This window comes from Colias philodice, chromosome 14, assembly GCF_061535455.1.
Source record: "Colias philodice isolate Cphi_HAF_F1 chromosome 14, ilColPhil1 Martin Lab GWU primary, whole genome shotgun sequence".
Classification (NCBI taxonomy): domain Eukaryota; kingdom Metazoa; phylum Arthropoda; class Insecta; order Lepidoptera; family Pieridae; genus Colias; species Colias philodice.
The window spans coordinates 1857042-1882691 of NC_143099.1; the positions used below are offsets into that span (position 1 = coordinate 1857042).

Genomic DNA, 25650 nt, shown 5'->3' on the forward strand with positions numbered 1-25650 from the left:
TTACCTATGTAATAAATGTAAAACTTAACGTTCATCGTTAGTTTAAACTCGATTAAGTAGTTTTTTGAAGTGTTGAATAAAACTATTGTTTTATTTTTATTGTCGCGAACTGCGGCTTATTTACATAAAAACTTTAATCATATCTAAAAGTACTAACATCAAGCTTTAAATTGAGCTATATTTCATCTTGACACAATAAGTTTGATTGCGATACCAAGTGCCATAGTCACTTGGGCAATCTCCTGTGGTTTTCATTTTTCTGTATGGGTAGACAAAACTTCAAAACGCCACCTGCTACGGTTTATATTATTATGAACGATTAGCTTTCCGCCCGCATTTTCAAAAAAAAACCCGTATAGTTCCCGTTCCCGTGGGGTTTCCGGGATAAAACCTATTCAATGTGTCCAAGTTACGTTCTATATGTGTGCTAAATTTCATTGTAATCGGTTCAGTAGTATTTGCGTGAAACACACACATACACATCCTCACAAACTTTCGCATTAGTAGGAAGTAGGATTGTTATAAAAATAAAAGTTATATTTGTTGGCGTAAACTATTTTATTGTAATTTTGGGAAATAAATAATGTCAAAATTGATTACCTACAATAAAACGCAGTTTTATTTTATTACCTACATTACACTATTGTTTTTTTTTTATCAAAACATGTATTTGAAGTAGCAAATATGATATTATGCTGATCCAAGCATTTTCACTCAAAACTAATATCACTAATGATTTGTAAAAGTAAATTATTTCAATATACATTTCATAACCAACAAGTAAGAATAATTATTCATACAACAACAAATCAAAAACACTATTTACTATGGAAAAAAAACCAGGAAGGTGAAAAACATATTTACGATTTCGATGCACTCGACTTTTAGTAAAATAATAGGTAAAAATATTATTATGGTTTTGATCACAGACATATCTGTGGTTTTGATTTTAGCTACTAGTATCAGAAAGCTGCGTGTTCAATGCACGTCGGGGTCCCACAACTGTGGAGGAAGGAAGGTAGAATACCTCCATCGAATATGTGAAGTTTTTCGACATACTCGATTTGCCGGCCGGCCTCAATGAAGATTGTCCGAAAGTTGTATATGTGCTCTGTAACGAAAAAATTTCGCTAGCGCGATTCAGAGTGAGGTGTCGTACAATATACCTAATGAAGTTTTTCATCTTTTTATTTTACTGCAAATACAAAATAAAAATTAAACAATGGTAATGTAAATTCTAAACAAACTACTACCAAAATACAATTAGAACAAAAATCATTTGACTGGTTGATTTCACCCAGAGGCCAGAGGCGGCTCGTGACAAAATTGTATGGGTGTTCACTTGAAATAAAACAACGAAAATACAATAGCGTAGCAGGATAATTTATTACAAAAAAAAATGAGCACCACATTTTATAAATGTCTATAACACTAAAAATTACAAAGTACAGGCTATTTCAAAACGAATTCAATGACTAGGTATCAATAATTAGTAAATCACCGAATTTGCATTCGCGAGCGTAGGTATCCATAGTGTTTGTCACTGACGGTCACTGACCTCTATAACTTATAGTTATAGAGGTCAGTGACCGTCAGTGATTTACTAATTATTGATACCTAGTCATTGAATTCGTTTTGAAATAGGACCTCTATAACTTATAGTTATAGAGGTCAGTGGTGTTTGTTGTGTAAACATGTATGTATTTGAGTAGTTAGTAGCATATTATATTCTGAATTTCTGATCCATGCCTATTCACTCAAAACTAATAACACTAATGATTTGTAACAGTAAATTATTTCAATAGGTAGGTATTTGAACATTTCCCAACAAGACGTAAGAATAATTATTCGTAGGTATACAAGATACAATAACAAATCTAATACACTATTTATTATTTTATTATTTACTAGCGGTCCGCCCCGGCTTCGCCCGTGGTACATGTTTACGTTTTCTCTCCATAAGAAGTAATAGCTAGAGAGCTAGCGCAAAGCTACCTGTATGTATTTGACCAGACCTGGATTTTTGTGTGTTGATTCCCCTATACCTACTATACATGAGATGAGGAGTCACTAAGCCCAGAGTGGTGGACGGGGCGCGCGCTTAGGTAAGACAGGTGGAAATTTTTGGCGAACTTTGAAACCATTTGACCACGTCTGCCATTTTGATATTTGAAAATAGATTATTATTACTATCGGAAAATAACAATGGCAGACCATTATCACGCGGATAACATTCTGGCAGACACTTATGAAAGTGCTGAAAAAAATACAATTTTGAAAGTATTTGACCAGATCTGCCATTCATATATTTTATTTATTAGGTCTTAAAAACTTATTTTCGAAACGGCAGACATTTTCATTGCGTACAGACTTCAGCAGACAACAAAACTTTACAGACTTCAGCAGTCAACAAGACTTAGCTTCTACATGGTCAGATGTATATATGTATTACGTTCCCTGACCTTACATCAATGATTTACTTTATTAATGTTTTTATGGTCATTTACATTTAATTTTGAAAACTATGGAATAAAATTTATAAATTTGATGATACAAAACTAAATATACATTTGTAAAGAATCTCAAATATAAAGTTGTGTTGCAAATAACAAATCATCATTTAAATATTTAGTTTATTTCTTTATTTAAGAAACAATTAACAATTACAAAACAACATAAAAAAACACGCATGCATTTATTGAAATGTTCATTCATCATCACTATCGTATGGCGTTGTGTGACTCGTCTTCATAATCCATTGAATCGGATTCTGTAAAAGTAAAACGTAAATTATATAATAAAAGAAATGAGTCATTATAAACTTACCTAGTAAGGCAATGCCTTTGATGTCGCACGATGCCGCCGCGCCGCCAGTGTAGGTACTTCTGCTGCTACATGAAAATATGCTAGGGTTGCAACAAATGGGAAATAAAACAATTGTGATTATTACTATTATGATGTAATCATTTATTCATATTATGTACATTCAAAACAATTGCTATTATTAAATCTGATGTAATTATTTTTTCATAAATATATAATTATTATTAATTACATAATATATTGCACTGTGAAATATTTACGTATCACTTTATTTTTGATGTTCTTAATTGTCTTTTATAAAATTTAAGTGACGCATTCGCATTGGGATCAACAATCCGATAAGAAAAGAATGGAGACAACATATACATAGCTTTGATTTCAATTCTACAGATACAAAATATACAATCTATCTAAAATGATACAACGGATGTTTCCTGCGTTTTCTCGTCAAAATACCGAAACAACGTAATTATTGTATAGTAGTTGGGCGTGAAAGTAAAAAAACAAATGAAAAGTGTTTTCCATATGATTATTTATTAAATTTACGCGATTAAGAATAATTTCAACGATACAATTTAGTAACCGAGAATTCAGAGGATTAAAGAAAATACCTGCCTGATCATTTTATCAAACTCTAAAAGAATTATGGTTATTTCGCATCACTCGGTTTATTAGTTTGGTAATAATTATTAAAGGTAGTTACAACCCTAGCCATTGAGTCGAACGGTAGGCAACACAATATCGACTTTGTGCGGGTACATATGGTACATTTCTTCTTGCTGTGAAGCGTAATTATTATTATTAAGATTTTTTAGGCTATTTTGAATCAGCTGTTCTAATTTAATTCTAGAAATTTATTAAAACGTGATTTTTTTAAAAGTATATTATGAGTTTATAAATACCTCAACCAATAGTTATTGTGTCCTATCCTCATTTCTTTATATCTTGGTAGTTAACTAAAGTGTTAAATTTACATAACCTCAACAACAACATTTACACTGCCACTGCACTAAAACTAAACTAACTAGCTCTCTAGCTATAAGAACCATCCTCGTACTTCAAGGGATATAATAAAAAAAGAATTATCGAAATCGGTTCAGCCGTTCTCGAGTTATGCGCTTACCAACACATTTTGCGATTCATTTTTATATATAAGACTAGCGGTCCGCCCCGGCTTCGCCCGTGGTACATGTTTACGTTTTCTCTACATAAGAACCATCCTCGTACTTCAAGGAATATAATAAAAAAAGAATTATCGAAATCGGTTCAGCCGTTCTCGAGTTATGCGCTTACCAACACATTTTGCGATTCATTTATATATATATACTAGCGGTCCGCCCCGGCTTCGCCCGTGGTACATAATATTTACGTTTTCTCTACATAAAAACCATCCTCGTACTTCAAGGAATATAATAAAAAAAGAATGATCGAAATCGGTTCAGCCGTTCTCGAGTTATGCGCTTACCAACACATTTTGCGATTCATTTTTATATATAAGAAGATAAGATTATGTGAAAATAACCAGGAAGGTGAAAAACATATTTACGAAAACATAGTAACATAATATGGCTGTCGCTACAATAATTATATTTCAATTTTATCTTTTTATACCTAGTAGAACTGGCCGACGAATAAAAAAAATCGTATTAGAATAAATACAATAAATTACGGAACAAAAAAAGGATTGTAACTGAATTAGGTATGTTTGTTTCAGGGCGCACCGTTTTCGACGACGCGACGCGCGACGTAAGCGTATAGGTATAGGTACCTACTTTGCTAAAACAAACTAATAAAATTGTGTGTCTGTCTGAAAATTCGGAAAAGCATATTTTGCAAGTTTGTAATTACTTTGATAGTTTACCGATTTATAATAATTGTAATTGTAATTGTATAATATATAATTTGCAATGTGGTGAAATTTCATAAAAATCACGGGCCAATTTTTTGTTTTGAATCCCACCGAAAATATAATTGCGTTATTAGAATAATTAATTACTATACCTACCCACGATCAATTATTACAATATAGTCTCAAATGCATACTAGAGAAATATTGCAATTTGATTCAATTAAAATGCATAGCATACAAAAATAAATTCACAACACAAGAAATTCCGCGCGCAAATCATAGCGCGTGTCAATGAAATCAAGAATGTTTTATATCAAGCCGACGCGGACGACGACGCGACGCCGAACAAAAGTACCTACGACGGACGACCACGCTTCGAGTTGCCAAACAACATGAGTAATAAATTGTTTACAAAAAAAACAAGTTTTCCATTTTTCTGTATGAGTAGACAGAACTTCAAAACGCCACCTGCTACGGTTTATATTATGAACGATTGTTATAAAAATAAAAGTTATATTTGTTGGTGTAAACTATTTTATTGATCAATAATTTTGGAATTTAAAATTGTCAACATTGATTACAATAAAACGCAGTTTTATTTTATTACACTATTGTTTTTTTTATCAAAACATGTATTTGAAGTACCATATAATATTATGCTGATCCAAGCATTTTCACTCAAAACTAATATCACTAATGATTTGTAAAAGTAAATTATTTCAATATACATTTCATAACCAACATGTAAGAATAATTATTATTATTCCTACCTACAACAACAAACCTAAAACACTATTTACTATGGGAAAATAACCAGGAAGGTGAAAAACATATTATTATTTACGATTTCGACGCACTCGACTTTTAGTAAAATATAGTAGGTAAACATAATATTATGGTTTTGATTTTTGCTACTAGTATAAGAAAACTGCGTGTTCAAACTACTTGTTTGTCTGTCTGAAAATTCGGAAGTACTTTGGTAGTTTACCGATTTATAATAATATTGTATATATCGTTGTTTAAAAAATATTCAAACACAATAAAATATGATATACCTACTGATTTATCACTGGTTTCAGTGATGAACTGATGAGTCAATTATAGCCACTATACTTTCGTCATACGTGTGTATGATTGATGTGATTTGCAACGTGGTGATATTTCAGAAAAATCACGGGTCAAATTGTCCCACCGAAAATATAACTGCGTTATAAGAATAACTATACCTACGATAAATTATACATAATACAATATAGTCTCAAATGCATACTAGTGAAATATTTTATTTGAATCAATAAAATAAAAAAAAAATAAAAAATAATAATAATACAAAAATAAATTCACAACACAAGAAAATCCGCGCGCAAATCATAGCGCGTGACAATGAAATCAAGAACTTTCGAGCCGACGCGGACGACGAAGGAGCCTAACAAAAGTACCTACAATCATAGGCTGAGGAGGCTCGTGACAAAATTGTATGGCCGTGTTCACTTGAAATAAAACAACGAAAATAGGTACCTACAATAGCGTTAGCAGTACAAAAAAAAAAGAGCACCACATTATAAATGTCTATTTATACACTAAAAATTATAGAGTATTTCAAAACGAATTCAATTATTATTTAGCAATAATTAGAAAATCCCCGAATTTGCATTCGTGATCGTATTCATAGTGTTTGTCTACACTAATATTATAAAGAGGAAAACTTTGTTTGTTTGTTTGATTGTAATGAATAGGCTCATAAACTACTGGACATTTTACCAATGTTTGCAAGTTTGTGATTACTTTGATAGTTTACCGATTTATAATAATTGTATACTTATATCATTGTTTAAAAATATTCAAACACAATATGATATAGGTACTGATTTATCACTGGTTTCAGTGATGAACTGATGAGTCAATGTTAGCCACAATACTAATCACTTTCGTCATACATGTGTATGAACTATGATTGATGTGATTTGCAATGTGGTGAAATTTCATAAAAATCACGGGCCAATTTTTTGTTTTGAATCCCACCGAAAATACATATATTACTAATTGCGTTATTAGAATAATTAATTACTATACCCACGATCAATTATTACAATTTACAATATAGTCTCAAATGCATACTAGAGAAACATTGCAATTTGAATCAATTAAAATGCATAGCATACAAAAATAAATTCACAACACAAGAAATTCCGCGCGCAAATCATAGCGCGTGTCAATGAAATCAAGAATGTAATTTTATATCAAGCCGACGAGCGACGACGCCGAACTAAAGTACCTACAGTACCATTTACCTTCAGTGTACAATACAGTTTACAGACCTACGACGGACGAACAATAATGAGTAATAAATAAAAAAAAAACATAGTTTCTAAGGTCATTAGTTTTATTTTATTTTATTGTTATTTTCTTTGAACGATTGGAAATGAAATTACTCAATTTTTACACAGAACTTTGATTTATTAGAATTATGCTCATTATGCATAAGATAACGAACGCGAATGCACGACATCTAGCGCGTCAATGTCTAAACATCGCCTTTCGTTTAGACATTGACGCGCTAGATCTGTAATAAGTATATAGTCTATGCGCTAGATGTCGTGCTTTATGTCGTGTTTCGCTTGGCAAAAGTCACGCACACTACTGTAGAAGTGTCAAATTTTTCCGGTATTTTACTGTTGTTTTTCTAAGTAAATATTGTAAATTATTGATTAAAAAGGTCGAACGCGCACACATTTCATTATAGAGAAGTGATAAAATGATTAGTTTTAAAGAAATAGTGTCTGTGTTAAGTGTTTAGAGGTAATCAAAAATGTATGGAGGGACGGTCGGAACATCAACCTTGGTTTTTCTAGCTTTAATGGATTTCAAAATAAAAAAATAGACGACCGGCAAACTTTAGTGCCTAAACCTATGTTTAAACATTAATTTTGATTTTGCTAATACCATGGATAATATAATACTATAGCTAATACGATGGTAATGGTTGTTATTTTAAGCATAATAAACAGAGACGGCATACAATAATTTATACAAATCGATGCATTAAAGGGCTTGTTCATTTGCATTCAAACTTATAGGCACATAATTATAGTTCTGCCAATTATAGAGGTACAATACACGGATACAACAAGGCCATCCTATTATGATAGATCCATTGTACCATCTCGCGAGGTGAACGAACTGAGATGCGATCGGATAAACTAGATTGCTGTACATTGCGTAAGTTGTATTGAAATGCTGAGGTACCTGTTTTGATGCGCTTGTTAATTGGGCAATGTATTGTGTAGGATATTAATGATTAACGATAGATAGGATTGTCCTGTAGTTTTGGTAAGAATTCTTAAAGGTTATAATAGGTGTGTGGCTACTATTTAGTTAATTGTATTACAAAGCTGCATCGGTTTGAAATTAAGAAAGAGTATGTTAACTTTTCCGTATAGACGAAATAATGTATTTCGTAAAGTGACATCAATTGAAAGTGTAAATAGGCTTTTTATTTATGCATTCCTCGGGTGATACAAGGAAGATTATTCAAGATGTCTCAATGTTTCGTAATACTGCAATGGGATCAGGCCAACTGTGTTCAGTGTTCTCATGTGAAATACAATAGCTGTTTAATATGTTAGTACATACCTATGTGTAGCTTATATGTATCTAATATTTATTAATAACATATTGTAAAGTGCTTCTATAAACAGTTCTTTCATTTAATCCATACTAATATTATAAATGCGAAAGTAACTCTGTCTGTCTGTCTGTTACTCAATCACGCCTAAACTACTGAACCAATTTGCATGAAATTTGGTATGAAGATATTTTGATACCCGAGAAAGGACATAGGCTACCTTTTATATCGAAATATGTACCACGGGCGAAGCCGGGGCGGACCTCTAGTAACTTATTATAAGTATGAAATGAACTTTCAAGAAAATTGTCAAAAAATCGTCTCATCATAATAGAATCTATCAATCTATAATAATAATATATTATGACCTTTTCTATCCCTATGCAGATTACTAAATACGATATGGGCATGCTCGTATATTTAGAGCTTAAATTATATACCTTTGTTCAGATTTCATTTATTTATTTATGTAGGTATATTCATTTGTCCATTTTAATGCAAGAGTACCAAGATGTCGGACGCCGGTCAACTAGATAATAATAACTATAGAAATGTGGTATTCAGGGCACTGTCGGTGAAATTGAGGCGACACACGAATCAAACGAGTTTGTATGTATGGTATTTTGTTGGTACTTGAGACCCGAATATAGTATGATGTGTACTGTAGTTAAAAAAGTGGTACAAATAAGAATAGGATCGATTGGGCGCCATGTTGTGACGTCATAGCTGTCAAATTAAAACAATTGTTTTAATAATTTAGGATAAAAAATAATGTTTGTATTTACATTTTATAGGTGAGTGTAAAATAAGTCGATATAATTTTCTATGCAAACCGTATTTTTCAAACGACATTTGACACAAAGATCATTGACGATCCTATTCTCATTTGAATCGCAATGTAAAGTCTCTAGATATTTGTAAGTCTTTGTAGAAAAATATAGGTTATGTGACATGTATGTGACTATGTTTAAAACTAGAAAATATATTTTGTCAACTACACTTTTTCAAGAAGCGGTTTTGCGTCATCATAATACATTCTAATCATTTGCTACCGGTTCGGAAAGCAGGCTCTACAGAGAGCCGGCAAGAAACTCTCTTTATGCTTTTTAAAATCAAGTCAATTTAATATGTATAACATATATATATATATTTTTTAAATAAAATAAATGGTCAATGTACATATACGTATCAGACATATGAAAAAAGTTTTATATAATGCATCAATTTTCATACGTGACACTAGAAATGCATTGAGTTTATTTATGTTTTCATCTCTTTGTAAATTAAATGGAATATTTTAATGTGATTGTGATTTTTGAATCTGCAAGATCGGAAAAATACTGAGAATAGAGACGAATAAAATATTATTTTGGTGTTTGAACTAAATTATAAATGAACAGCTGTAAAAGTTTTATAACATAATTGAAATATATTTTGCAAAACGTTAAAAATATAACAAGCTACTAGTAATGTAACTAAATCGTTAATTATTATAACATGTGTTCTTCATTGTATTTTTTTTAGTTACGCCACGTTACTACGTTACGTCTAAACAGTAGATATAGACAAAAACAATTCAATATTTACTTATGTGTATAAACATTTTAAAACCTCGCCCTAATTTAAATTTTGTATAACAATTTAAGTTAAAATATTGTATAGATTTAGTACATTGTATTGTGTAAGACCCCTATGGGGGCTGTCAAAGCATTTGGGACACATATGTTTTGTGCAAATACTTAATTGTTATATATACTGGGTCAAGTACGTATTTCGTTGTAATAATTAACATAAAATCGGTCTAATATTTTGAAATCTAGATAAACTATAAAAATATAATAATTGAAATTAAAGTAAAAAAATAAACGTTTTCATGATGTTGCTAATAATTAGTAAGTTTCATAATAATAAGGTGAATGGAAAAAAATTATTCAAAATGCATTTGAGTTTTGAAAGCAAACTCCTTTTTGAAAAATACCATTTATATAAATACTAGAGGTCCGCCCCGGCTTCGCCCTTGGTACATATTTCGCAATAAAAGGTAGTCTATGTCCTTTCTCGGGTATCAAAATATCTCCATACCAAATTTCATGCAAATTGGTTCAGTAGTTTAGGCGTGATTGAGTAACAGACAGACAGACGGAGTTACTTTCGCATTTATAATATTAGTATGGATTATATATACTATAGAAAAAATATTATATACCTATCAGAATAATTTTCGTATCTTATTATACGTATGTATATTAATAGATTATTATATAACTTAAATAGCTATAAAATTTCACATCCATGTGAAATTTTATTTTTGCACACGAAACGAATAGATTTGGTTAATAGTTAATACAAGTTATGCAAAATAACTTTTTATCCGATCCCACGCGATCAAAGCTATACCACGGTTGACGGTATACAAATAAGAAACAAACAAATATAAAAATAGTAGCTTTTTTCATACATTGACCTCAAGATATGCAAATGTTTTGAAATGATTCTGGAAAAAAGCAAAAAACATTAAAATGCTTATGAGCCGGTCAGCATGACATCATTGTGCATATGCCGACGGTTCATGGCCATGCGAATTGAATATTTAATTTAAATTCACTGTATTGATCTTACAAATTTCTTTTTTAGGTATCAATAAAAACGTTCAACTTCATGGCCAGATTTTGTGTGGAAAGCTTCTTTTAACAATGTTTCAAAAGTTGTCGAAATAATATCGTCTTTTAAATGGCTTTAATTTGTATGTGTTTTGTTTCAGAATATTTAATAGAATGGAGGCAGACAAGCAGTGGTTAACTCGCAAATCGAAATACTTTTATCTGTATATATATGTTTATTGTTTTATATCTTACACGTTATACTTTTAAAACCCAAGTTATTTTAGGGCGCTTTCAATTTATACGTTTCGTGTCGGACGGCTGCGGTGCCGAAGCGGTGCGTTTAGACGTAGGCAGAGGCGGCTCGTGACAAAATTTTATGGGTGTTCACTTGAAATAAAACACTGAAAATACATGGTGTAAAGCAGTAGGTACATTTATAAAAAAAAATACTTATAAAGGAAATACATACTTACGTCTTTCTTTTTGGTGTGCAAAAATATCTATAACTTAAAGCGACAAGACATTCGTAAATGTCTGTTGTTGCTTTCATCACAACCACACAACCACGGTGTTTTCACATAATATTGTCACAGATTAGAGAATAGTTACTTTGTAAATATTGTTCGGATTTAAACACACGCGTATATGTTTTCGTTTTTGTCGTACATTTTTGCGTTCGTAAGTTCAGGCCGTGGCGGTCCCTTAGCTTTACATTCAAGCCGAATTTGTAACGTTTTATCACACTTTTTAATGAACGCCACATTATAATTATTGTTCATTTTAACACTCACAAGTAATACTGATAACAACAGGCTATTTCAACACGTATTTTATAATTTTAATTAGAAAATTGCATGAATCGCGCGCGAGCATTGAAGTTGACTCGAGTGTTTGTTTATATTAATAGAAGTGGTAACTGGCAACGTCGCGCCGCGCCGCGCGCGCTATCGCTGTCCTGTCGGGCGGTAAAAACGAACCGGCAACGTTTGCGGGTGCGCCGCTCCGAATTTTGCTACTTTTCCATAGAAAATCTTTTGTTTCACGCGCAGGGCTTTGGCAAAACCCTCTCTTTCACTCCTATTGGATTTCGTATTAGGAAATGTACTAAATCTTTTTTCATTGGATCGCAATCGTGAGCGCACCGCTTCGCGCGTTACATTAATACAGTAGGTATTATGCAGGTGTATGGGATGATGGAATGATGGATATATTCATTGGTATTAACAGTAGTTTTAAAGATTACGATTGATTTTAAATAGTAATAATTAATGTTAATAATTAAATTAAGGAGTATGATTTTATTATAATTATTTATGGGAGTTCACTGCACCAGCGCTCCTTAGGGCGAGCCGCCTCTGGACGTAGGTACGGCGCATGGGCGATCCTCTTTTTTCATACAAAACGCTCGGGGCAGCAACAGTTTACAGTGCGGCGCGGGCGGCGCCGCGCTCGAGCGTCCGTCCGTTTCCATGGACCATGTCCGTCCGTTTTGTATGATTAAGAGGATCGCCCATGCGCCGTACCGCGTACGTCAAACGCACTGCTTCGGCACCGCAGCCATCCGACACGAAACGCAGAAACGCAGAAATTGAAAGCGACCTTAGAGAGTAGAGCGATGTTAGAATATTTCCTACACATTAGTTCTTCATATGTTTAGTTCACGTGTTATCAATTAACTACGCACATCGCGGCCCAAAAACCTGCGCCCATTGTATGATGGCAGATCTCATTAACGGATCACAATTCTAATTAGACATAAACTGAGTCATAATGTAAATATTGCACTCGTTGGTAAATTTGCTTAGTTGGATAAACTTTGAGATAAGATTGTTATGTAAAATAACGTGCAATCCATCGAATGAGATGTTTGCGTTCAAGGTATTCAAATTTTATTATTTTTTTTATTATTTTTTTATTAATTATTTTTTCAACTAGATAGAACGAAATCTTTATTGTCACTAATATTATTGTTATGTATTTAGAATTATGGCCTATGACAGATTTATTACTGCTATGCTATGAAAAAGATATAAGCTGCTATTCGCTAAGGTTGCTATCATTATTGTTATTATTGATCAAATCGATATCTGTATAAAACAAATTCTTTTTATCTAGTAGGTATTTTAAATATAAAGTTTAATCTAAACTTTAGAATTGTAATAGGTGTTCATCAATTCTCATATTTTAATATACTATTATCTTCTATACCTACATATAATTTAGGCAGATGTAAATGTCAAAGATTTTAGTAAACTCAAAATTAAGCAAAGTCGACGATGAAACTGTGTTTATTCTGTATTCAGACTACAGTCATAACTTTTATGAATATTTATCTTTATAAGCAAAGGCTAGTTTGAAATCTAATAACTTATAAAGAAAGTTCTTACTTTTTAGTCGACGTTATTGCCTATGTAACTTTTTCTTTCAAAACATCAGGTTAGAAGTTAAATTCACGATTTATTAAAAAAATTGTATTTTTTTTAAATATGTAGTTACTTCACAGTTTAAATTGTACCAATTGTTTTGGTATGGGAAACACTCTGAAAAGTAAACCAATCCATTAAATAAAGAGAAAGCGCCATTTATTTTTATCATAATTATGTAATAAGTATTGTGGTTACAATTAAGTCCCAAAACATTTCATTACACCTCTATTAGTTTGTGGGAACGAAAGAAATTATCAAGTGCTTTCCCACGAAATATTAAATTGTATTAAAGAAGGCTTCATACAAATTTCAATGGAATTTTAATGTTAGGTTGGGTAATCGTGTTCGTAGAAATTATGTTTCTTGACGTTGCTTGTTACATTTTTGTGAAATAAACTTGAGCCCTTTACACTATACAGGCTCAAGGCTGTAATTATAGGTAATTATGATGACTTTTTTCAATGCAACACTAAATAGCTGATTGGAAATGGATGAAATTTGTCACAGTGATAGATTATGGTCTAGACTCTAAATTAGCACATTAGATAGGCATTTAAAAAAAGCGGTGTGAAGCTGCTTGCAGTTATAAGTTGAAATATAAATAAAAAAAAATGTTATATATAAATAAAAAGAACTAACGGAAAAAAACAAGATTGCTACTAGGAAAGCGATACAGTTATGGGCAGAAAACTTTAGTCTAGCCAGATCAGGTTTTCTCTTGTTTTCACAAGGGCCGTGTTAACTACAGGTTATGTAAACAATACTATTTGTAGCATTCGATCTTATGCGAAAGTTAGTATGATTAATTATAGAAATTTGTTAGAATACTTCTGTATTTAATAAAGATTTTTTTTACATTTTTACTTATTTAATCAATTGAATAACAAATAAATAATACAAATAATAATAGTACTCAAAAAAAAAATAATACAACAGAAAGACTTTTGCTTGGATTTGCCACAGATACAGTTTCTGATCGAATTTAGCAAACATTTTTTGAAATAATATTATTACCACAAATTACAAAATATTTACTACGTTTATTACATATTACCTACTAGCTTTCCACCCGCAGCTTCGCCCGCGCAGTCAAAGAAAAACCCGCATAGTATCTACCCGTTCCCGTGGGATTTCCGGGATAAAACCTATCCTTTTTCCCGGGGTAACAAGTAGCCTATGTCCTTTCTCGGATATCAAAATATCTCTATACCAAATTTCATGCAAATTGGTTCAGTAGTTAAGGCGTGATTGAGTAACAGACAGACAGACAGAGTTACTTTCATATTTATAATATTAGTATGGATAAGGAAATATAATAAATTAGTTATATTCTTAAAATACCAAATAAGCTATGTAAGTATATAAACCCACGTATAGATGTTAGGTGAATCAGATATGACTAACTCGTTACATAATAAGGCTTCACCTGTTCATTGTGACGATTTAAAACCGGTCATAAATCACTTACACATATGGTATTAGACAGCCGAATTGTACGAATAATAAGTAACTAAAACTGGTTTAAATCTTTTTTTTTCATTTGGTATAATGATTTTTGCCTGTTTGATATTTAAATAATTTGGGTTTGAGTTTTGATGGAGACGAAAACTAGTCCAGACATGGCAAGGTGCAAAAGGCATACCCAAATAAAATCGATGAGTGAAATTCCCAATCACAAGGGGACATAGAAATTCAGCATATTTTTAAATATAAATCAATGAATTTATCTCAATTGGTTTAATTGAATAAATACGATGTAGTCTTTAGAGATACGTTATCAATTAATTGAATGGTAATCCTATTCTAATAATTTGATTAAAACAGATTATTGTTATTTGTGTATTTTTATAATTAACAATATTATTGGTGTTTGTGTATTTACACAACATAATTATAGGCAAAAAGCACTTAACATGTAATGGAATTAATACGAATAATATAATATAAAACGAAAACCAAGAGTTTCTTAATATTTGTGAAGAACATCACATAGTTTAACAACTCTTATCACATATTTTCGATATCTAATCAGGAAATGTTTAGTTATCACCATCAAAATAATCAGATCAAATCTTGAATTTAAAGAGAAAGTCAAGAGCAAATATCTAATTGACTTCATTTATAGATTGAAGAAGTAACTATTTATACATCAGATTCTTAAATAAATACCAAAAGACTGAATGTAAATTGATATGCATTTTAATTTAAAATTCCTCCCACTTTTTTATAAATATTTAGCATAAAAACGCAATCATAAACGTGCAGAACGAAATTAGTTTTTTGTCAAAGTTGCAAAAAATCGTTTTATCTTTAACAAGGTTGTTACGTGTGTTCAAGGGCTGCATTATAAATTTTGAGATTAAGTATTCGATAAAATACAGTCTTTTTGAGTTTTTATTTGTTTATGTTGGATAAACACCTATTATTATGGAAACGATATTATAATTAGTTTGTTTGAACTTCCTAAAAAAGTTGAACGTCGGAAAAATGGAACAAACATAATATAAGGAATTTTAGATATCATTATTCTTTCCATCAATACTATGATATTGTAGGCGTATGTAGAACGTCGATGATGAACCTTAAAATTACGATTTTAACTATTTTAAGCTTATTTCAATCGGATAAGGTAGGTATATAATTCTGTAGCATTTTCAGGGATGTTATTACCATGACCATCTAATTATTTTTGTAAATACATCTGCCATTTTTTATAAAATGACATATAAGCTGAGTTAGCTGACATTAAGCCCGATGCGTTTTCGTTTCGTTTATAAATTGCAATTGGAACTAATTTTTAACAAAAAGTTAAAGGTTATAAAAATGATGTTTTATTAAACTCCGATTCTTTATGTTTGTTTTAATACACTAAAGTTAGTACCTACGCAGTTAGTTAATGATTAGATACTAAAGCCAAAATGTATGTTTTATTGGCCGTGAGATGTGAAAGATTTTCTTTTAAATATTTTTTGGGACCATGCGTTCCATCATCAATTTCTATAAGCTTTTAAAAATGTCTTTAAATAACTAGTTTATATTTACTATAGAGCAATTTAAACTAATTAACGCTAAAATGTATTTTTAAACCACATTCTTATTCGTATTTATTTCATAAGAAATTGTTTAATAACATTGCAGAAACTTGACCAAATTAAACTTTTTATAGAGTTAACCTTGCAATATGACCCGTTTTTTATTTTTATTTTTTGTACAAAAAAGCATTCACTGTTATTGCTATAATAATACTATTTTTAATGCAGCTCATTCTGTTACATATTATTATAATAGCTGAGTCAACTCGTTTATGGTATTTTTTTATTGTTAATAGTAAAATATACTTACAACTAATGAGAATGAGTCAAAAGTTTGTTAGAGATTTATAGAACTACTAGCTTTCCGCCCGCGGCTTCGCCCGCGTTTTCAAAGGAAATAATAATAATAAATAATAATAATAATAAATATTATAGGACATTATTACACAAATCGACCTAGTCCCACAGTAAGCTCAATTAAGGCTTGTGTTGTGGGTACTAGGCGACGATAAATATAATATTATAAATACATATATAGATAATAACACCCAGACCCAAGAACAAATAATTGAGTTCATCACACAAATATTTGCCCTGACCGGGGATCGAACCCGGGACCGTCGGCTCAGTAGGCAGTTACTTTACCACTGCGCCAACCGCGTCGTCGGAAATCCCGCATAGTTCCCGTTCCCGTTGGATTTCCGGGATAAAACCTATCCTATGTGTTAATCCAAGTTACCCTCTATATATTGTGTGCTTAATTTCATTGTAATCGGTTCAGTAGTATTTGCGTGAAAGAGTAACAAACACACGCACATCCTCACAAACTTTCGCATTTATAATATTAGTAGGAAGGACATACTAACTTTATGATCCTGTGTTATGATCGGAAAGAGGTGTGTATAAAGTTCCAAAGTTCTGCTCAAAGAAGAATTATGAGTACTTACCAACCTATTGAGTAGAAGTAGATTGTTTTAGGTTATCAAACATTATAATACACAAAAGAAAGACATTCAATCAACCAATAGATAAATCAATCCATATTTTGACAATTCCCTTCCCGTTCCCATACAAAAATACGGTCACATACCGTCAACCAATTCCGTTTGGCGCGCCTACGTACATTGTTAAACTACACACAATAGATGTTTAACATTGTTATGGCAACCCAAATATAATAAAAAGTAAAAGTATAATATAATATGTTTATGGATGCTACCGTAGTTATACTTTCTCTTAATTTTATATTGACCTTGTGTACATTTTAACATCTGCTTGTATGCGTATTGATATTATATCGCCTATCGGTTTAGTAAGTAGAACGAGTATTTTATTTATTAACTTTATATTGAATATGATACACCTGCTGTATTGAATTTATTGACCTAAATCAGCCTTTCCCAACCTTTTCCAAAGGTGGACCCCTAGCGCCATCTTACCAGGATCCGCGGACCCCTAGCGCCACCTTATAATCACAGCGGACCCCCATAAAACTTATTCGCATAAGTCAATCTATATTATTTTAAAAATTGATTGATTTCTTGCAGTGTTTTTGTATGAAATAGCTTAGCCACCCATCACTTGACAGATTATTCCATCTTAAAACTGAAAAATACAAAGTCCGGCCGTCAGAATAACCTGGTCACTAAGGCTTTCATAATTTTCTTGATTTGCTCGCGAACCCCAGGTTGGGAAACGCTGACCTAAATTAATTAAAGGTTTACTTTTTAGAAGATAACAAGAAACAACATTCTTATAACTTTTTAATTAGGTCATTAATGGCAGCTGTTTATAATCAAATTTCCGGAAGTTTTTCTATATTATCCTCCATATTATATATTCTCAGTTTCAATGCCACTTCAAATAATTTTTTTATAACTTTAATCGTAGATTCAAAATATTTTTTTTAATAAATTAGCATAGATACGCCGTAATAACAAGTCTTGAAGATTGAATCTGTAGGATGCTAAATCCATCAGAGAACGGAACTCAAACTAGTTAGCAGCGACCCATTTGAGTTCGTGAGAAATAACCGATGTGTTACCGTAATATTAATTGATGGTTACGGTGCTTTGTGTCTTTGAATGTTGAGTTTGATATGAAGATAACATGCAAATGGTTTCTATGAGGGCTAACGTAAAAAAGTTTGTTCATAGAAATAAGTCGTCTGGTAAAAATCGGTGATAATAAATCGGGATCGTTTTTATAGAAGAATATTTTTATGAATATTTGTTATTGGTTTATTATAAGGAATAACGAAAGATAATTTAATTAATTTCACAATTCACACATAAGATGAAAATGATGGTTAGTGTCAGTGTGTATGAAAAGTGAATAAAAATTAAAAAGTTGTCGATGTACGCAAACAAACAAATGAAAATGACACAACCGGTATTGTTTTGATATTTTTTCTCATGATATTATTTTGAATTTACTAATTATTATCACTTATATTATTTTGACACTATGAAATAAACTTTACGACATAATATTACCTGCGGCATAAACAATCGATCAAGCAATTTCGGAGTTAAGTAACCACAAACATCGGTTTCAATTACGTATACTATAGAGTATAGACAAAGGACTTACATGTTCAAAATACTGTTTAATACTTTTAAAAGACATCAGCACTACAATACCCGTAGAAGTAGTAATTCAGACTGACGTATCGATCATTGCTATTACAGCACTGACTCATGTAATCAGAGATTACGTTTGTATGGAATTATCACGTTTTTACGTATTCGATGTATCGTGATGTATGCAATTTCGATTGACTTCCCTGTTGGAATGATGTTCTATGTGAAGTTATTTGGTAATAAGTTCGCTAGTTGGTTAGGGAGTTCACTGTTTAACCCATTTATACTATAAGTACTTAGTAAACGAGTTGTAGCTCTCGGCTTAACTTGTAAGTAGGTAATGATATTAAAGCTGACATTTTTTATAGATGTTGTTCTAGAGCTATTATGATACTAAATCTAAACAAAATCCGTTCAATAGTAACTAGAAAGAGCTAAAGAGATAACTAGAAAGAGCGGTAAAGTTCACTTCTTTCCTTTAAAAAAGCGGTTTTATATCATTAATAAATCAAGCTTTGAATCCGTCACAAAGCAAATGACTTGTGAAATAGATGGAACTGATTGGTTTCGTTATTCGCAGTAAACAGATAATCTATACGACGATAGCATTTGCTAACTAAACAGAAATTATCTGTATTGCCATATCTATTTGTCAATCTGTACATGACATAACTACTTCCCCCCACAGAAATAGGTTGAGTAATCTTATGATAATTCATTAGGAATTTAAATTAATAGCTATTGCTTATCTATAGATAATACATGTAAATCGTCGACTGGTGTCCCCTTTTGATGGTTCCATGCTGCAGTTTTCACTTACCTTAAATTTGTTTATTTTAGTCTCATGCAACACCGATCCTATATTATTTGTTTACTTTAGTTGCTTATAGTTTTTTTCCGATGAAATCGATGAAACATACGTTGTGATAAATCAAAGGTGTAAAACAAAAATAACAAGATTACGCACTGCGTATGAATATATGTATCTATTATATGGATTTTATCTAATAAACATATTTGATAAAAGTCTGCACTATTAAATGTGAAATACTTTATGAACTGGCCAAAGATAAAGATTTAATGCTGTATTTGCATTCTGGTGTTTAGTAAACAAAATGTAAGAAATTGTTCCAGTTCTTCTACCTTAAATACGGTAGCTAATATATTAGGATAATCTCTGTTAGGGCTTTACATTTCAGTTTCAAAATGCCAAAAATATATTCTAAAATAAGCGTAGAATGCTACAGTTTGCCGACCCTACTCTGTTTATAAATAACGTAGGTATATTTAATGTTACTGACCCAAGATACAAGCGATCGCTTCCTGTATTTTACGAGCTTTCTAAATACGTAACTTTATCGACTGTTTAATGTATATAGAACTGTAATTATGAGGTAATGAGAAATTTCATTGTCATGGACGAATGTAAAGATAAAATGTTAATGTATTTATAGGATTTTTTTTCTACCCTTATTGATATGTTCGTACTGTTAGTTCTTAGATAGTTGTGTTAGGATAGGTTATTGAGAAAAAAAAATGTAAATTAGCACGATCGTGAAAACAGCCGTTTTACATATTAGCATTCAAACTCGCAGAAAAATTAAAAAAACGAGATTGGTATGCAGTTTTTACCTTGGCTTGATATGACCTAAATTATAGTTTATACGTATATTAAGGTACAGATTAGTCCAAGTAGCAAACAGTATTAGGTATTAATAATATAATTACCTAGGTATAATTGTATTCTAATAAAATCGAAAGTGGAAAGCAAAACAAGATCACTGATTCGTCATGCGCTAGTCGAGTAATCTTGAACTCGGGTCGAGCCTTGTCAACCGTGAAGAGCCTTCATAGACAATGTATATCGGGTAATGTTGCGTAAGAAAAATTCTATATATAAATGATATTATTGAGATGATTTGAAATATTTTTTAAATAATTTGGAAAATCCAAAAGTGCACGCCTCATAATTTTTTTTAATAAATATTTATTAATTATTATTTTTGTTTATTTAATAACAATTAAACCACATCGAATCAGACCCTGAAAAATGAAAAGGTTCTATTCCTGAGCATACTCAAGCGTAAGAGAAAAAAAAAGACTCGATTAGTAAAGTATTTCGGTCGCTATCGTGTTAACAAGAAAAAGGATCCGCACATACAGACACACGGACGTCCAAGACAGAACTTTTTTAAACTGTTTTTTAACTAGTTTAAATAACAAAAATGACATCAAAAATATCATGAACGTTAAAAATAATGTTTTTTCTTAATATGTGTGTGTATGTATTATCTTACAAGTGCAATGTATGATACATAAAGACATTTTAAGTTTGAAAAATCAGATGTTTTGCGCGAAGTGACAGTAGTACCCACCTCAACGCTTAATCGCTTATGAGGCGTGCAATAATGAATTTTTCGAAAACATGTAAAAAATATTTCAACATATTACAATAATATCACAAAATGTGAAATTTTATTGAAATAGACTTCTGGTTTCTGGGAAAATACGATATGTATAGGAAAATATTTTATGGAGGTTTTTTTGCTATTGTATTGATAGTCGGCAAAGGCTGTGAATGGAACGATTTAATAACAGACGTTAGATAATAATTATTATATTAAAATAAGTCGTGTGATAGAAAAATCAAACTTGTAAACTGTCCCATTAAAATATGTCCTATTCTACTATGCTAGTAGATATCATCAAACAGGTAATAACCTATTAGGACATAATATTTTATACATTTACAAATTGATTTCAAGTAAAACCGACCAATTAGATCAGGTAGATCATAATTTCCGTTGAAATGGATGTTAAATTCTATCGAAAGTTATTTATTTTTTACACAAAATTCTTTTATGGAACGATAGTTTTTGTAGTTATATAACATACTTTTCCATATTAGTACAAATAAAATGTTGTGCCTTTCATTATATCCTGCTTCCTATTTTCTATTTATATGATAGCTAAGTTGGTTTATTTAGTAGTTTGTATCGTAGTTACCAGTCATTTTGAGAGATAATATTGTACATACATACATACTTTACGCTCATTTGAAATGCTATTTTAGACTAAAATGACCGAAGATAAAGTAGCAGAACATTTTCAACCCTATAGAACACGCTTTTATAAGCTTCACCTGTATCATGTATGTTTGTATGTAACCTTTCGACTCGATTTTAATTTTTTACTTTTGAGTTCAAAGCGTGTTTTTTTGTTTTTCAAACTATATTTATGATGTACCTAAAGCTATTTTAGAAACAATTCTAATTAAAAACTACATATCCACATGATTAGGATCAATATTGTCTATTAAAAACAATGGGAGTCAATCAAATGTCAATACAACAGTGGTTTTAGATTATCATTGTTCATGGTATTCAAATACGATGATTATAGTCTGTGGCATGCATACATAATTTATTATCTGTTTTATTTTTTTATCTACATCCATATTTATATTAGTCTGTGTATTTTCGTTTCATACTTTGCTATTCTGGCAGTTGATACATAATTACTTTTTCGAAAAAACTACTTAATTATTTGATAATTCTTTTCGATTAACATTCCAATTAGTTTATATTTCAAGGTCATTTCTTTTTGTTAAATATTCAGAACTTATATTGGCCAGAACTCGCATTTCGCGATATCTTCTTGCGGTAATTAAATTCACTCTGCGTCCTTACTTTTTCTTTAATATGTATTATCAAACAAATACAGAAATCTAGATATAATAAAAAATGAATTGCAAAACGAATATTTAATGAGAACACTTACAAATAAAATATTTTTAAGCAATACTTCTAGTACATAATATAGTATTTTATTATCTGTGGCAATACTATCCGCTGTTTTAAAATATAAGTTAATTACTGCCATCCGTTGATATCTTCGTCATCGAAAAGGGGAAGGAAGTTTAAACCATTGAATCCATGTCTGTCATCATTTGGACACATATTCTCAGCATATGGGTTCGTTCTTGAGTAACTACTTAACACTCCCTTTAAATAGTTTTTAACTAGTCTTGATGGATGGAGTTCCTTGGCACTTATGGTAGAAGTTTTTACGAATGCAACCATCATTTTTGATTGTTTGAAAATAATATAGTAAAGTTACACATCCGGCAATTAGCAAAATACTAAACCTTGTTTTAATCATATTTAAATTCCTGTTATATTTAATTCTGGTAACAATTTTCCTTATAAATGCCGTATTTAGCAGTATTGCGTCTTTGTGTCATTCTGTAGGTACATATCAATAATGAAAACATAAGTAAAACTTACATAAATAAAATTTATGAAATACTCAAACGCATATTGAATATCCTTCGATTGGATATTTCATAAGCAAAGATCAGATTATATATTGAAGAATTCTGGAAAGACCAAAAGTGATGTTCGTATACAAGAGTTTCTGTTGGTTCATCTATTTCAAGTAATACATAAGAAATAGTAAACTTTGACCTCAATGTTATGATTCATCAGGATATAAACAACAATCTAGGTTAAAAAGGTAATAATCAGATGCACATGAGTCACAATCAATGGTTTGTTGTGATGATTTCATTGCATAGTGCACCACGCCTGGTAAACCTACTTTAGTAACTGTATCGTATGGTATACAGTTACAGTTAGAGATTCAAGGATATGTTGAATCTGGCCTTTAAATAAGGATAAAGTAGGTTCTTGTAGGATTGACTTGATTATGTATGATGGACTGACAATTATTCAGATATTGTGTAAATGCCAAGTAAATGCTGAGTCGCTGAGTAATTAAGGAGAAAATTGAATCTAATTGTACTCATGAAGTTGAAATTTATACGTTCTATGCAATTAAATAAATCAAAATAAGCCCGCAAGCTTTCATGGGTGAGATTGTGTGAAGATTCTCTCCCAGAACAGAATTTTTGATTTCAGACGAAAATTGGTTATAAATTACAGATTGGCTATTTTATAATGATTCGGATGAAGATGAACTTTAAAAGTTGACTTTTACATTCTATTTGAATATCCTTATCTTTGGAGCAGACGAAAGATTAAATAATAACCATTGTGATGTATCTTTAGTCTGACTAAAAGCTAATGTAGAATTAATATCTCGGAGACGTAACACACTGTGGTATATTCAGAATACGGAAGTAGCGGTTAAAGATTTGTCGTGTGACTGTCTGTGCCAGTTAGAATAGATAGATTTAGATTTAAATATGTAAATCATATTTAAGGCTCGTCATTAGGAGATTTTAATTTAAAGTTGCGAGTCTTAAAAAACCTGTCTGTTTTTATTCTGAGTTTCGCTTTTCAGTTTTTGGTACATATCCATGTTTGCCTTCACAATGAATCCTAGTAATTAGCCTGATCCTTGCCTGATCACTATTTTATCCTTCTTTTGGTACTGCACTTGTATAGTTTTTAGGAGAAATTCCAGTATGTAATGTATGTATTTAATTTATGTTGCACTTTTAGTTGGCTTATTTAGTATCTATTTCAGTAGCGAGGTGTAGAGATCCCGAATGTTTTGCACTAAGTCGTAGTGCTCTAATCTGATAATCAGGTGCATTTGAATCCTTGAAATTGGTCTATGAATTTATATTTGTTTTGACTTTATATTTAATTTGTTCCATCTTAGCTTTCTCCTTTTAGGTACAAAATTTCATCCGTTTAAAACTTTTAAAATTTTCATCATACCACAAATTACTAATATTGAAAGACTTTCACTGCTGATAAATGTAATATAGAAATTATTTATCTAACATAATCTTTGTATGTTTTCACACAAACGTTGATAACTAAACTATCCCATGTCATTTATCGCTGAAAGTATGAGAGCAAACAGATCTCGATATCATGCCTTTTACGATAACAAATCGCGTAACTGAAAATTTAGCATAAAAACATTCACGTGATGTTCCATGTATTCTTTATTAATTAGTTTTTTTGCACGCAATTACGAAACCATCTCACAGACTATGCAATTATGCATGTATTAGCAATAAGCATGTTAACATTAGAAGGTAATATTTTGACTTATAAGCTATTGTTTTTTTTTCCACTACTGATTTTGTGTCAGATAGTTCTTTAAATATAGCTTAATAATTTACTTGAATTTTATTATTATTATTTAGTTATTACTTTAATATAAATTGGCCATATATTCCGCATTATAAATGGTAAACTTTACCTCATCATTGTTCGCAATCCGTTCTATAAACAAGAAGCTCTCCGAATGAATATTTAAAAACTTTCAGTCCAGTGAAAGCACCCTCGGTTTCTTGTACACAAAAACACAGCACACCATTAACACCACACGATAACACAGTTTTAACGTCACTTTTCGTTTACAATTGTTATGTGATTAAAAAACAATTTGATGGTCACGTTTTGTTTGGAGCGCGGCTACGGGGCGCACGTCCGTCTTGGTCGGCTGCGTTTAAGCAAGTGAGGTCGGGCCTGCGCCGGCGCAGCGTACTGTTACCTTTTGGAATGCAATCTGCTCACTCTCTCGGACGTATATGCGTTTTCTCCTTGTCTCGTTCGCGCGCATTTATGAATGGTTGTTATGCAGTTGTGCCCAATAGGTCTTTTTGCCGTTCTACGCTCCTGCGGCTCTGTATTTTGTGTTTCAAGGCGATAAGCTTAGTATTTGTTCTAGAAACCAATTCCAATCAAATAGTAAGTTGACACAGTGCGGTGTGAAATTTTTCAAATCGA

At 31.3% G+C, this 25650-nt stretch overlaps 1 protein-coding gene and 2 long non-coding RNA genes across 7 annotated transcripts in view; 1 reads left to right on the top strand and 2 right to left on the bottom strand.

Annotated features, from left to right (window-relative positions):
* LOC149482663 (uncharacterized) overlaps positions 1-25650 on the top strand; it is a 382500-nt gene that overhangs the window by 10042 nt on the left and 346808 nt on the right. The gene's annotated exons all lie outside the window — the stretch shown is intronic.
* LOC149482664 (uncharacterized) overlaps positions 1-25650 on the bottom strand; it is a 94876-nt gene that overhangs the window by 9613 nt on the left and 59613 nt on the right. The window contains exon 1 of one of the 5 annotated variants that reach the window (XM_089703239.1): positions 25121-25393. The exons of 3 other annotated variants lie outside the window; for them this stretch is intronic. Coding sequence is in view for 1 of the 2 variants with exons in the window: in XM_089703237.1 (XP_089559363.1) it covers positions 18951-18986 (36 nt within the window). In the remaining variant the exon portion in view is untranslated. Of the gene's footprint in view, positions 1-18950; positions 19087-25120; positions 25394-25650 lie in introns of those variants that run through there. One more of the 5 variants, XM_089703237.1, reaches the window with a different exon arrangement.
* On the bottom strand, positions 1363-2836 carry LOC149482665 (uncharacterized). Its single transcript, XR_016316590.1, has 2 exons — positions 1648-2836; positions 1363-1558 (listed from the first exon to the last, which is right to left on the bottom strand). It is a non-coding gene; the product is annotated as an uncharacterized LOC149482665 (long non-coding RNA).